Source organism: Dama dama, chromosome 23, assembly GCF_033118175.1.
Source record: "Dama dama isolate Ldn47 chromosome 23, ASM3311817v1, whole genome shotgun sequence".
NCBI classification, from domain to species: domain Eukaryota; kingdom Metazoa; phylum Chordata; class Mammalia; order Artiodactyla; family Cervidae; genus Dama; species Dama dama.
This window is the reverse complement of record NC_083703.1, coordinates 5,533,165-5,548,099: the sequence shown is the minus strand read 5'-3', so window position 1 is coordinate 5,548,099 and position 14,935 is coordinate 5,533,165. Positions and strand designations below refer to the sequence as shown.

Genomic DNA, 14,935 nt, shown 5'->3' with positions numbered 1-14,935 from the left:
TGCAGTAACATGTCTCGTTTAGAAGCTAAAAAGCCCTCGATCTGCAGAAGGGAGCCCCTGACGGGCGAGCGCGCCGGGGCCAGCCTGGCGGCCTTGCGGGGCCTGGTCACGTCGTGCTACGGCCCGGCGGGCAGGCTGAAGACGCTACACAACGGCCGCGGCGGCCCGGTGGCCACCACCTCCCACTCGGCCGCCCTCCTCGCCGGCCTGCCCGTCAGCCACCCCGTGCTAAAGGTCCTGACGGCCGCCGTGCGGAGTCACGTGGCCTGCTTCAGCGACGGCGGCTTATTCACAGCCATCCTTTGCTGCAACCTCGTCGAAAATGTTCAGAGACTAGGCTTGACACCCACCACGGTTATTAAGTTAAATAAGCATCTTTTGAGCCTCTGCACCAGGTACTTGAAATCTGAGGTCTGTGCCTGCCGAATCCCAGTCGACTTTGGTAGCACTCAGATCCTCCTGAGTTTGGTACGCAGCATATTAACAAGTAAACCTGCCTGCATGCTCATCGCAAAGGAGATTGACCACATCAGTACTCTGATTCTGAGAGCCTTTCTGCTTACAATTCCAGAGGACGCCCAAGAGCACGTCATTTTAGGAAAGAGTATAATTGTCCCTTTAAAAGGGCAAAGGGTTATAGATTCTGCCGTGTTACCCGGAATACTTATTGAAGTATCAGAAGTTCAACTGATGAAGATACTACCTATCAGAAAATCAGATTCCTTCAAGGTGGCAGTCTTTTGCGTGTCTTTGTCTGGAGACCTTTCTGATACTGGAGAAGGAACACTGTTGGTCAGTTACGGAGTTTCTCTTGAAAATGCAGCTCTAGACCAGTTGTTCAACCTAGGAAAACAACTGGTTAGTGACCATGTAGATCTTGTCTTGTGTCAAAAAGTTATACACCCGTCTTTGAAACAGTTTCTCAGAACTCATCATATTATCGCTGTAGACAGAATTGGAGTGTCTCTGATGGAACCCCTGAGTAAAGTGACAGGTAAAAGGCGCTCTTTCGGTCTTTGCCCTTTATGGTTAATAAATCACACTTCCCTTGAGCAAAGATATTCTTGGTGTGTGTTGTATTAACATATTGAACAATTTGAAAAGCTGCCAACCTCACTGCATGTGTGAGTATCATTTCTGGCAGCAAAGGTGGTTTCTGAAAATGATTCTGTATTGTTCACTTATTAAAAATTAAGTGATGATGACTACTTTGTAGGTATTTTCCAGCCCCAAATGTACTGCAGAGTCTGTCATAATTTACAGCTATTAACCCCCGAACATTCAACAGATTATTGAGAAATCAAACATTCTTACAATCATATAAAGTCTCATAATTTAAAATTCTACTTGAGTTTTACAAAGCTCTTAAGTCACTTTGTATTATCGAACTCCAACAATCAACTGTACTTCTGCCTAAATAGTGGTTTCTAATTAGGGTGTGTGTGTGTAGTATTAGGGTGTATGTTTGTTTAAAGCTAGCACATGATTAAATATCCCAGATATTTCCAGCTAAGCTTGAGAGCTGGGGTTGCCTTTTACTTTTAGTGCTTAAAACAAGCCTGGTCCATGGTAGAGGTTCTAAAATCTCTGAACTATTGCTACCTCTGGACTATTAGATGATCATCAGAGTGGAAACTGTTAAGAAATAGTGGCAGTCGTTCTTTGGAACTCATTAGTGATGTTCTGGGTCAGACCCACATCCCTGAGCTTTCCATGAGCAGGTGATTTCAAGTTATGAATATGGAATATTAAATATTATGATGTCAGTTTTTAAACTCTGAAGAATTTTTCCATAGAAACAATGTAAGTGGGCACTGGGTTTCCACACCAGCCCACAATTGATTTTTATCCCACTGGTAACTAGAGTGTGGTAGAACATGAACTGACCTATTTTACTTGCAAATGATACAAAAAGTCAAGGGTTCTCCAAGTATTTGCAGCTGATTCCTTGGTTGCTCAGGAGTGTTCTCAAGAGACTGCAGAGCTACCAGTGGGTGCCTGGGATTGGGGAGACTGCGAACTTCTTTTAAAAACATGGCGTTCTCTGCTCCCCCAAATAATTTTGGGTTTGATCCCTGGGTCGGAAAGGTTCACTGGAGTTGGGAATAGCTACCGACTCCAGTATTCTTCCCTGGAGAATTCCTTGGACAGAGGAGCCTGACAGGCTACAGTCCATGGGGTTGCAAAGACTTGGACACAACTGAGCAACCAACACTTTTACATAAAGCGGGAGTTGTAGTCCTGGATCCTGGGGGCAGACACTTTTTTGAGACAAAAGAGAAAGGGGGGAGAAAAACTCTTATCAGGCCCCTGTAGCTTCATTAAACAATAGGTGAAGTATATTTGAGCCTCATCCATCTTATCTAGGCTGACATTACCTCCCCGTCCCCCTTCAAACATAATTCCTCTTTTTGGATAGTTTAGAATAAGTAATGGGGTTATCGTGCTTGGTGGACTGGTGGGTATGAAGCTTGTCATGGCTTACAAAACATTTTAAACCTTTGACTTGGTTTGATTGATTTGTGAAATCATCCCCACTTTACTCTCCTGTGGGGAAGCCTACCAAGAAGAGTTCAGTGATTTGCTCCACATCAGAGGCTGGTCAGCAGGAAAGCTGAGCCTTTCCTTACAAATTTTCTGTTGGTTCCACCCTTGAAGTTGTACAAGATGTAGGGTTTGTTTCTTTTTCCTAATTTTAAATCCCTCAAGTATTCCTTGTTCTTTGAGACTTCAGAAGTAAAGAAAGGATATTCAAAGAAGTGAAATTGTTCATGAGCTGCAAGAATATTTAGACATTATTGTTTTAATTCCATTCCTTTGAAAGAGGAAACTGGCCCAAGGAGGTGCATTGCTGAATTATAGTTTTAAGACCTTAAACCAGTATTGTTACTTCTTAAAAGGTTGTTGCCATTTCTTATATAACTTTACTACATTTAGAGATTTTAGAAACCTTCAAGTTATCCTAACTTCTCCTTCATTTGTATTTTTATTAATTTGCGTTTTGTAAAATTGTATTATTTTACCTATACAGGAGGGAGGGCAAGATATAATCAAAGAATAACAAAATGAAATAAGAAGGTCGCATACTTTATTTTGGCATGGTTTAGGTAGTTGTTTACATACAAACAATTGTTCGGCAAAGAAAAAAAATTCCTGTATGTTCACTAAATGGAGCGCCAAAGGAGTTCAGCCATACAGCTATCTGCATAGCTTAGTTTGTGAGTTTTAAGGTAAAAATAATAACACCCTTTAAAAATAGCCTGTCCCCTCATCTCATCCTTATTTCAGATTAGTGTGGTTGTTAATTTGGGGTGTGTGATCCCTAGCTGGACTTCCAGGGTTCCTGGACTTCCTGAAAATGTATGCAAAATTGTGCATGCCTTTTTCTGGAGAGTGCAGAATTGCTTCTAACAAATGTTCAAAGAAGTCTATAAATCAAAAGAACCACTGCTTTATTTGCACATCATTTGAATAATAAAATACTATTTACAGGTTTAAGAAGATGCATCTTATTATTTCTTTATCCTACATTTCATATTTTAAATGCTATGCTTTTGGGACTTTTATATTAGCTAGGAATGAATATTGTAATTTTAAATGGTTGTAAGCTCCGTGTTTATTCATCTATTTTATGTTTTCTAAACTTTTTTAAAAAATAGGAACACGGCCTATTGGTTCCTTGGGCTCAATCTCTCCCAGTAGTTATGGAACTGTAAAAGATTTGTGCATTGCAAAGTTTGGCTGCAAACATTTTTTTCATCTTATTCCTAACAAAGCAACTATCTGTAGCCTGCTTCTCTGCAACAGAAATGACACAGCCTGGGATGAGCTGAAGGTAGGTAATAAATGTTGAATTCCTTATCTAGGGATTGGGACAGGGATTAAAGAATCAGATAGGTACTATAATTTTTTTCACATCAGTCAGTTGTGCTTTTTTTCCTTCACAACTTCCCTAGGTGGTGTAGAAAGCAAAAACAACCAAAATGTGAGAATTACATTTATAAGTAAGCTGATTTAATTTCCTATGATATAAAAACTTGGCATATTTTGCCTCTTATTATTTCTAGTAATTTACAAGCAATGTAAAAGTCCTTGATGGGAAATTTTCTTAAGGAATTAATTTGAATTGTGTACTCGATGCTCATGTGTATGAATAATTCACTCAGAAATAGGTTCCCCAGTTATACCCATCATCCACCTCTTAACAGAGATGTTGTTCACAAACAGCAATAACAGATGCAGTTTTTATACAACGAAAGTGATGCCCTGTGGTACTGGTCACAGACTGAAAGAATGGATACTCAGGCTATAGCCTGGTGAATATTCAAGGTCTGTGTGTTTTTATTGCTGCTGGGTTGGATCGTTTCCATAGCAACTTGAAATAAATTCTATATAGCATTTATACAGCTAATTTTTTTGTTAGAAATGCTAGCACTGTGCTGATCCAGTTGTGTTTGTGAATCTCAATTTGAAGAGCTTAAATGTATATGAAGGAGGATATTAATCCAGTCCATGAAAACAAACATCTGGCTAAAGTATTCTTTCATTTCTAATTTTCATTATTCCAAAATGTATCCATCACATGACAACCTTGGTGACACAGGTTTTGCTCTTTTGCAATTACAGTCCGGCTCCTTGAGTCCACTGTGTAAGTTGCCTTGAAAACGCGACTGTATTTCTTTGTGTTTCTGGTGTCAATGTCAGATTCTGGTGGCTGTTTCTTTTTTAGCTCACGTGTCAAACAGCACTGCATGCTTTGCAGTTAACAGTCAAGGAACCGTACGTTTTGTTGGGAGGTGGCTGTACTGAAACTCATTTGGTGGCATATGTCAGACACAAGGTAGGTTAGATAGTCCCTCCTAAATTATCTGAATTCTCAGCAACATGCATTTTATGAGATAATAAGACAATAATACTCTGGAGCCTTTAATGCTTAATTTCTCACTAGTCTTGAAATCAATATTGTAGTTAAAAACACTTGAGGAAAATAATGCTCGAAAATATAAGCTCCTCTCTCTATCACAATGATTATTAATCCAACCTTTTAGCAGATGATCACATTCTTTGAGGATTGTCTAAATATACTGCCTGTTGAAATGAGCATTCTGGGTTTTTTTCTAGGTTTTTTTTTTTTTTTTTTAGCTTTTTAATTTTGTATTGGGGTGTAGCCAGTTAACAAACAACATTGGGATAGTCTCAGGTAGACAGCACAGGGACTCAGCCACACATATTCATGTATCTGTTCCCCCCCAAACCCCCCTCCCGTCCAGGCTGCCACGTAACACTTAGCAGAGTTCCATGTGCTATACAGGAGGTCCTTGTTGGTTGGTTATCCATTTTATACACAGCAGTGTGTATATGTCCATCTCGAACTCCCTAACTATCCCTTCCACCCCACCACCACCGGCAACTGTAAGCTCCTTCTCAAAGTCAGCGAGTCTGTTTCTGTTTTCTAAGTAAGTTCATTTGTATTGAAATGAGCGTTCTGTTAATGGGAGTTATCCTAAGGATCTCCACAGCTGCTGCTGAGTCACTTCAGTCGTGTCCGACTCTGTGTGATCCCATAGACGGCAGCCCACCAGGCTCCCCCGTCCCTGGGATTCTCCAGGCAAGAACACTGGAGTGGGTTGCCATGTCCTTCTCCAGTGTGTGAAAGTGAAAAGTGAAAGTGAAGTCGCTCAGTCGTGTCCGACTCTTAGCAACCCCATGGACCACAGCCCACCAGGCTCCTCCACCCATGGGATTTTCCAGGCAAGAGCACTGGAGTGGGGTGCCACTGCCTTCTCCGTCTCCACTGCTAAGATGCAGTAATAATTGATATTCATGATGAAAGTGTTGAGATTCTACAAAAAGACTTCAGTACCTTCTGGATATTCCAGAAAAAACAATTTCATTTATTAAAGTATCTAATTATTAAATTCTGTTATAATTTTAAATGGTATTCATTTATATACATGTTAATTCTATTAAATAGAATTGTTTTTATTAATCTATGAGACTCCATATCCTAATAGTAGATAAATGTCACACTCATGTTTCTCATTAATTATTTCATTAACACTGACCTACTTTCTTTGAAAGTAGCTACAAAAAGGTATGTGTTTTCCAAGTGCTTACAGTTGGTTCTTTGGTCAGTTAGGAGTGCAGAGTCTGGGATGCCTGAGATTGGTGAGTGTGTAAATGTTTTCCATAGACATGCCCTGCCTTGCTTCCCCAAATAACTTAAAATCTGTATGAATATAAAGCTTCTTCATGAAAAGTTATCAGAATGTACATTATGAAAAACAAAACCATCGTCAATCTATTGATGCTGAAGAGACAATAATATAGTTTGCAAATGGAACTGAGTAAAGTGGAAAAAGTCTTTTGGAGAAGGACAGTATCTTGAGTAGGATTTTGAAGAAACAACATAGCACTGAAAATGTGGGGAGGGAATGTGCCATAGAGACGATACCTGGTTCCACTCTTCCTGGGCAAAAGGAAAAAATGGTCATTGCTTTTGAGTAATTAGGATATGGATTTTTAACGATCATTCAGTGATGAGTTTGTTAATGTGTTACTTTTTCTATAATGAAATTTCTAGGATAGACTTTTTAGAACGGTGGAATAAAAGCAATTCAAAATTATATAACCTTGTCATTAATTAAAGAGAAGAATAGTTATTTTTTAAACATTAAAGTGAAAATGATATATGTCCCTAAATGGTTTTTGTCTTAGTTATAATACATGTATTTGCATTTTAAAAAAATCTCCAACATTTACTGAATATAAATAAGTACTTCATTTGTGACTTCGTTAGTCTTCACGAGCTTCCTTCTGGGTGTATAGAAGCCTGTGATTCACTTATTATGCTGTGTCTTTCATGTTTTACAAAGGCACTACTGGCAATCCTTCAGAACAAATTGATGGTGGGGTTAATTCTGAGTCATTCATTGTGATAAAATGACTGGTAGTGGGTGCTTTTACTGTAACAACCAGGTTAATGGATTAGCCTGGCCAGCTGGCCCATCCCTGCCCATTAGCCTTGTGCCAAACCCCAAGTACTGTATGATGAAGCATTTGATCAAGTATTTTTCAGAAATATTTTTGTCATCCTAATTGCCCTGTTCTGTGTTTTCAATGGTTTTGTTACTCTCTAGACCCGTTATGAGCCAGAAAGCGTTCTTCGAGATGAGAGATGCTCTCAGACAGAGCTCCAGCTGATCACTGAAGCGTTCTGCAGTGCACTTGAATCTCTCGCTGGCTCCTTAGAGCACGACGGAGGTGAAGTTCTTACCGATGACAAGTATGGACACTTCTGGTCAGTTCAGGCCAATTTGCCGTCTGCTGTGAACTGGCCAGATTTGCCTTCCAGATGTGGCTGTGGACTCTACAGCAGCCAGGAAGAACTCAGCTGGTCCTTCCTGAGAGGCGCTCGCCATCCCTTCCCACCGCAAACCCGCCTTTCCCGTGAAGCCAAAGGCTCAGCCAACACCCTGACCTTGGACTGTTTTACTGCGAAGCTTAGTGGCCTGCAGGTGGCTGTGGAGACTGCCAGTTTGATTTTGGATCTTTCATGTGTCATTGAAGATACAAACTGATATAATGTTATCATACAAAAAGAAAAGCTAGTGACATGTCAATAAAGAGAAATATTGCGTTTATATGTTCTCTCTGAAAGGCCTGTTCTCCATATTGAGACTGATGATTCATAAAATTATAGATTTACTTATTTAAAGAAAAAAGAATTGATTCTTGAATAGAAATACTATAGAGTAATAAAAATATGAAGCACTATTAAAATATGGTAATTATGTCAGCAAGTTCATAGATACATTGTACATTGTTATAAGTTTCTATTCTCATTATTTTGACATCATTCTAAGAGCATACAGAAATTTTATAACATCCTAGTCTATGTTCTTGTTTGGATATACTTTTATAGATACTTTTTATTTAGTAGTAATTACATATGTTTAAAGTATAAAGCTAGATTCCCAAGTATCACAAAGCATCCAATTGAAATGTTGTGAAGTAATTAGCCTCCAACTAATAAAAAAAATAAATAAAAAGAAAAATTCCTACACTTAAAAAAAAAAAAAGCATCCAATACATACTGTTCATTCAAAAGAAGTGTTCAAACTGCACATTCAGTAAAATTTCCAAGTTCTTTATCTGAGACTGTATCATTCAGTAATTGGGTAATTGATGTAGAAGCTGCTCTACCTACAGTTGCTAGTTTGTATCACTGTTCTTCATTTCTGTTATTCTGAGGAAATGTGTAATCAAGAGAAAAATAGACTTTATATAGTAGACTATAGTTTATAAAGTCTTCCCTGATAGCTCAGTTGGTAAAGAATGCACCTGCAATGCAAGAGACCCTGGTTTGATTCCTGGGTTGGGAAGATCCCCTGGAAAAGGGATTAACTACCCACTCCAGTATTTTGGGGCTTCCCTTGTAGCTCAGCTGATAAGGAATCCATCTGTAATGCAGGAAACCTGGATTCGATCCCTGGGTTGGGTAGATCCCCCGGAGAAGGGAAAGGTTACCCACTCCAGTATTCTGGCCTGGAGAATTCCATGGGCTGTATAGTCCATGGGGTCACAAACAGTCGTACTCGACTGAACGACTTTCACTTTCATACTTTTTTTCATTTTAAACAGCATAAAGAAGTGGAAAAACTATTTCTCTAGTTCAGTCAATAGTGCCAAAAAGAGACTGGAACAATTCTCATACTCAAAGACATGTCGTATCAAGGAATATAACTTGAGTTTTATGCAAATGCAAAACATTGATAAATTGAAGAAGAAATACAGAATGTAGCTAGAATAGCCAGCATGGAGCTATAACATGTTACATTAAATTTAAGGAAAACATCTTGAAAAGTGTGGAAAAATTAAACAACCTAAGAGTCAGTGGTCAGATCTATAGTTAGAATAGAGGGAGATAGAATGGTTTAGCAATTTCCTCCAAAATTCTTATAAATCTGAAAGAATTTTTACCCTAAGTCAAAGAAAATAATTGTAATAGAAACTCACAGCAATAGAATATATACCAAAAAATCAGCTACACTGCAAGCTTCATAAAAGCTCTCTCTAAACTTTGGTGTCCTTTGCTTTCAGGGTCGGTCAGGCAGAGTGGCGGGCCGCCTCCGAGCCGCCTCCGGGTGTTCAGGCCCCGTCTGATCCCTCCGTCCGAGCGTGGGCTGGTGTGGGCTGCTCGGCGTGTCCCTGCCCTCCCTTGGTGAACAGGCGTGTCCTAGGATGGTTATCCTATGCCTATCCATCACTGTGCGTCAGGACATAACTCGCTTCTGTGGGTCTACAGGTGGAGAGGACCTGAAGAATCGCGCCCCGGGAGCCTCACCCACCCGACCTGACTTCAGTAACGAGGTTCTAGACCTAGAGCTCGTGTTGCAGCGTGATGAGAATCCGGGGCCTGGGGAGGAGGTGGGTGTATCTTGCATGTGATGGGCAGCCTCCAAGATGGCTCCCACTGGTCTCACCTCTGGCGGACCCTTTAAGTGTAAGGAGAACCGAATGACTAGATGATAATGAGCTGAATCCAGCGAAGCGATGGCTGTTGTTTCTGATACTGTGTGGTCAAAAGATAGGCTTCTCTCTTGATCTCACTGACGCAGTGAGCCATCGGCCAGGTTGGGAGCTGCCCTAAGTAGAGGCCCACAGCACAGGGGACTGAGGGAGGCTCCGGCCAACAGCCCACGAGGAGCTAAATCCTGCCAATAACCACAGAAGTGGATTTGGAAGCAGATTCTCCCTAATGGACCTCAAGGTGAGTATAACCTCTATCCTTCCAGCCTCATGAGACGCCCTGAAGCAGAGCATCTAAAAAAGCCACTCCTGAATTGATTCCTCACATATCTATGAGATAATAAACTTTGTTTTAAGCCAAGTTTTGGGTGTAATTTGTTAGGAAGCAGTTGTCCCCTAATAAAGGCAAGAGTAAAGCTTATTTATAATTACATACTGAAAATTTGATCACGCAAGCGGAAAAAAAATTCTTGATGCCATGGCTTTGCATTTCACCATCACTCCGAACACAAAGGGAGTTTCTTCACACGTGTTTACCAAGGGGTTTTTATATTCACTTAAGAAAGGGTCTCATTTAGGAACATGGGACGAGTCCTGGGTCTCCTTAGCCCTGGACTGCATTTCAACTGTTGCCCAAGAAGGGATGCTGGAGCAAACCTCTCGACCTGACCTCTTAAGTTATGGAGGTCTTCACTCCTCGGGATAGCCATCTGTAACTGTCGTTTTTAACTCTGCCAAGTTCAGTAACGTTTCTTTGTGAAACATCAGTGCTCTCATTTTGAGTTATGTCATAAATTTGTTGAAGTATTTTTTATAAATTCATGTTTTCTGAAGTGGTATACAATCTTTAGTAGAAAACACTGGAAATTAAAAAAAAAAAAAACAGTTCAAGAAAATCATCATTCAAACTCAGATGGTAAAATATGAGAGGAAAATTCTTGAAGAAAATAATTTCAGAGGAGCTCATCTTGTTAGAAATAACAACAAAAGAGCAACTGAGTTAAGCTTTGGGCATTGTTTGCTGATATAACAAGATGAAGTCTGATTGTTGCATTGCATTTCCTCGGGGGACAGAACAGGAAGTCCTGATAGCTACAAAAAAAAAAGGAAAAGGAGCATCATACAAAGGAGACTGAAGTCCATGAACATGACTCAGCGCATATGTAGGACTCACAGAACATGTCTCATGTTTTATCATTATTATTTATTAGTAAAGTTCACTGAACCATAGGGATTAGCATCTTATTAATCAAAATAAGTTAGGATTTTGGCAGCACAGAAAAAAAAGTGGAGCGCTAATACAAATTAAGACATTTTACATCAAAATATTCATTTGGTCTAGTAAATATCCAATTTCTTAATTCTTCCACTTACAGAATTTTTATATGTTAGACATTTAAACCAACTGTAAAGAATGAAGTATTTTCCATAGGATATTTAAATTATTAGAAGTATTTTTTTTTATCATAGGTATTCTCAGACTCAGTTCGACAATCAAAACTACTTAGGCATTCTATATGACTGAAAAGAACTTATAAGCACTTTTATAAAACCTATCATATTCTGTATTCTTATATTGTTGAACAGCTTTTTGGATAACTTTAAAATAAAACAATATTGCTTATAGTCACATGAATTATATAGGTTACTATTTAAGAGTATCATGTAAAAAAAAATCACTCTCATAATCAATGCAGGCCCTGTCAAAATATCTGATTAGTTAGGTTATTCATTTATGATAATCTTTGGAGACTAGGCAAGGAGACTAAACATATCTTATAGGGTCCTGTTTCAGCTGTATAAATAAATCTATCTTTTAATCTGAAGGAAAAGGGAAGTTTGAACATCTGATGGCTTTATAATTTTTTTTAAGTAGTTAAGTGTTTCCACTTAGTACCTATGTGCTTAGTTGCCCATTCATGTCTGACTCTTTGTGACCCCATGGACTGTAGCCTGCCAGGCTCCTCTGGCTATGGGGATTCTCCAGGCAAGAATACTGGAGGGGGTTGTCATGCTCTCCTGCAGGGGATCTTCCCATCCCAGGGATTGAACCCAGGTCTCCTGCACTGCAGGAGAATTCTTTACCATCTGAGCCACCAGGGAAGTATGCCATAATCCTTGTAAATGTTGGCCATTCATGTACAAAATTTGAGTTTAGATGTTTCTAAACCCAATGTTAGCCTTTATTTTTAGATTACAAGTAGATTTTTATGCTTCTTTATATAGAATATAGTAATACTCAAAAAAGAGTATGTAATCTCAAATTTTTCCTACATGTATATCAAGCCATTTGTTGCAGAGATAATGGGTATGCTAAAATTCAATTCAGTTCAGTTGCTCAGTCATGTCTGACTCTTTGCAACCCCATGAAATGCAGCACGCCAAGCCTCCCTGTCCATCACCAACTCCCAGAGTCTACCCAAACCCATGTCCATCGAGTCAGTGAAGCCATCCAGCCATCTCATCCTCTGTCGTCCCCTTCTCCTCCTGCCCCCAATCCATCCCATCATCAGGGTCTTTTCCAATGAGTCAGTTCTTCTCATGAGGCTGCCAAAGTATTGGAGTTTCAGCTTCAACATCAGTCCTTCCAATGAACACCCAGGGCTGATCTTTAGGATGGACTGGTTGGGTCTTCTTGCAGTCCAAGAGACTCTCAACAGTCTTCTCCAATACCACAGTTCAAAAGCATCAATTCTTCGGCACTCAGCTTTCTTCACAGTCCAACTCTCACATCCATACATGACCACTGGAAAAATCATAGCCTTGACTAGACGAACTTTTGTTGGCAAAGTAATGTCTCTGCTTTTTAATATGCTGTCTAGGTTGGTCATAACTTTCCTTCCAAGGAGTAAGTGTCTTTTAATTTCATGGCTGCAGTCACCATCTGCAGTGATTTTGGAGCCCAGAAAAATAAAGTCTGCCATGGTTTCCACTGTTTCCCCATCTTTTTGCCATGAAGTGATGGGACCAGATGCCATGATCCTAGTTTTCTGAATGCTGAGCTTTAAGCCAACTTTTTCACTCTCCTCTTCCACTTTCATCAAGAGGCTCTTTAGTTCTTCACTTTCTGCCATTAGGGTGGTGTCATCTGCATTATCTGAGATTATTGATATTTCTCCTGGCAATCTTGATTCCAGCTTGTGCTTCCTCCAGCCCAGCGTTTCTCATGATGTACTCTGCATATAAGTTAAATAAGCAGGGTGACAGTATACAGCCTTGACATACTCCTTTTCCTATTTGGAACCAGTCTGTTGTTCCGTGTCCAGTTCTAACTGTTGCTTCCTGACCTGCATACAGGTTTCTCAAGAGACAGGTCAGATGGTCTGGTATGCCCATCTCTTTCAGAATTTTCCACAGTTTGTTGTGATCCACACAGTCAAAGGCTTTGGCATAGTCAATAAAGCAGAAATAGATGTTTTTCTGGAACTCTCCTGCTTTTTCGATGATCCAGAGGATGTTGGCAATTTGATCTCTGGTTCCTCTGCCTTTTCTAAAACCAGCTTGAACATCTGGAAGTTCACGGTTCACGTATTGCTGAAAACTGGCTTGGAGAATTTTGAGCATTACTTTACTAGGGTGTGAGATGAGTGCAATTGTGCGGTAGTTCAAGCATTCTTTGGCATTGCCCTTCTTTGGGATTGAAATGAAAACTGACCTTTTCCAGTCCTGTGGCCACTGCTGAGTTTTCCAAATTTGCTGGCATATTGAGTGCAGCACTTTCACAGCATCATCTTTCAGGATTTGAAATAGCTCAACTGGAATTCCATCATCTCCACTAGCTTTGTTCGTAGTGATGCTTTCTAAGGCCCACTTGACTTCACATTCCAGGATGTCTGGCTCTAGGTCAGTGATCACACCGCCGTGATTATCTGGGTCGTGAAGATCCTTTTTGTACAGTTTTTCTGTGTATTTTTGCCACCTCTTCTTAATATCCTCTGCTTCTATTAGGTCCATACCATTTCTGTCCTTTATTGTACCCATCTTGCTAAAATTAGTGGAATACTATTATCTGTAATAAACTGTGACTTGAGAGGGAAATGAAGAAACTTGACAATTCCCTATTAAGAATTCACATTGGGGGACTTCCCTGGTGGCACTCACTCAAAATCCAGGATGATCTGACCTCAACTTGATTACATCCTTAACTTGATTACATCTGCAAGAACCCTATTTCCAAATAAGATCGTGTTCACAGGATGGGGCACAGAACTTAGACATGTATTTTGAGGGTTTCACCACTCAACTCCCTATAGATAGCTAAAATTGTCAAGATGTAAATCCTCCTTCTTCAGGGCTACAACTACACAGACAGGAAAATCTGTCCAGCAGAGACAATGGGCACACATGCCCGGTTTCACCACCAAACATTTCAGTTCATTTCTCTGTTTACTGTTGTCCTTTAATTACAATCATCTTTTTTGTAGGGTTCTATCTCCTTGCCCCCTTCTTCCTTAATCACCCTATGCCTCTGTTACCCCCCTTCTTTGCACCATCGTCATGCTTGCTCTCATCAGGTGTCATGTGTAAAAAGGACCTTGGTTAGGCGGTCTTTCGTGATGCAGTGGTCAGTTCTGAGAAGAGTGGCATTCTAAGGCCCTATGGTTAGGTCTTGGTCTTCCAGTGAGCTGGGGCTCCTGGACTCTGAACTTCACCAGTGCTTCTCAAGGTTTTCCCTCCTTAGGAGGAGCAGGGGGAGATCTTGTCGGATTAAGCCTTGAGCCTAATGAATCTGATGCTATCTCTCCAGGCAGAGAGTGTCAGAATTGAGTTGAATTGTAGGACCTTGCCGATATCTGGAGAATGGCTTGCTGGTGTGGGGAAAGGTGTCTATCCCACCCCCAACACACACACACACACACACACACACACACACACACACACACACACACACACACACACATTTGGTGATCAGAGCAACATCTCACAGATCTAAGGCAAGTTGTCGATTTTTCAGTTTTTTCGACTTTTTACTTGTTTGGATGTAGAGATGATTTGTAAGTTCCTTACATACTGGATGAGAAACTAGAAGTCACATTATATTTTTAAATGCACTAATAATCAAATTCCAAATAAAATAATTTCAGGCACCTATCATAAGCCCAGGATATCACCTGTACTTCTGACCAACTGGCTGTAGATCCTATAGATCAGTGGTTCCAATGACCCCGCCCTTGGATTTGATTAATTTGCTAGTGTGACTTGCAGAACTCACAGAAACATGTGGCTCACAAGATCACCAGTTTCCTATAAAAAACATACAACTCAGCAACAGCCAGATGGAAGAGATACACAGAGCAAGTCATGAGGAAAGGGCAAGGGGCTTTCACGCTCTCTCAGAGAGGGCTGCTCTCCCCACATTGCCACCTGTTCACCAACTGGGAAGCTCTCAGAATGCTGTCCTTTT

The 14,935-nt window shown here is 40.3% G+C and overlaps 1 protein-coding gene across 4 annotated transcripts; it reads left to right on the top strand.

The window, feature by feature from the left end:
• Positions 1-8: 8 nt before the first annotated feature.
• Positions 9-8,055, top strand: MKKS (MKKS centrosomal shuttling protein). Of its 4 annotated transcripts, none has more exons than XM_061125937.1 (4): positions 9-994; positions 3,777-3,835; positions 4,730-4,840; positions 7,140-8,055. In XM_061125937.1, the coding sequence occupies exons 1-4, from the start codon at positions 10-12 to the stop codon at positions 7,578-7,580; spliced, it is 1,596 nt and encodes a 531-aa protein (XP_060981920.1). In that variant the 5' UTR covers position 9; the 3' UTR covers positions 7,581-8,055. The 4 variants fall into 4 exon arrangements, with proteins under 4 accessions (XP_060981920.1, XP_060981918.1, XP_060981921.1 ...); XM_061125935.1 differs by having other exon boundaries at positions 3,660-3,835; XM_061125938.1 differs by lacking the exon at positions 4,730-4,840.
• Positions 8,056-14,935: the final 6,880 nt, after the last annotated feature.

Excerpts from the sequence above, each read along its gene's own strand:
- MKKS (XM_061125935.1), top strand. The coding sequence starts at position 10 with ATGTCTCGTTTAGAAGCTAAAAAGCCCTCGATCTGCAGAAGGGAGCCC. Across the intron at positions 995-3,659 it reads ACCCCTGAGTAAAGTGACAG|GAACACGGCCTATTGGTTCC; the intron begins GTAAAAGGCGCT and ends TTTAAAAAATAG. Across the intron at positions 3,836-4,729 it reads CAGCCTGGGATGAGCTGAAG|CTCACGTGTCAAACAGCACT; the intron begins GTAGGTAATAAA and ends TTTCTTTTTTAG.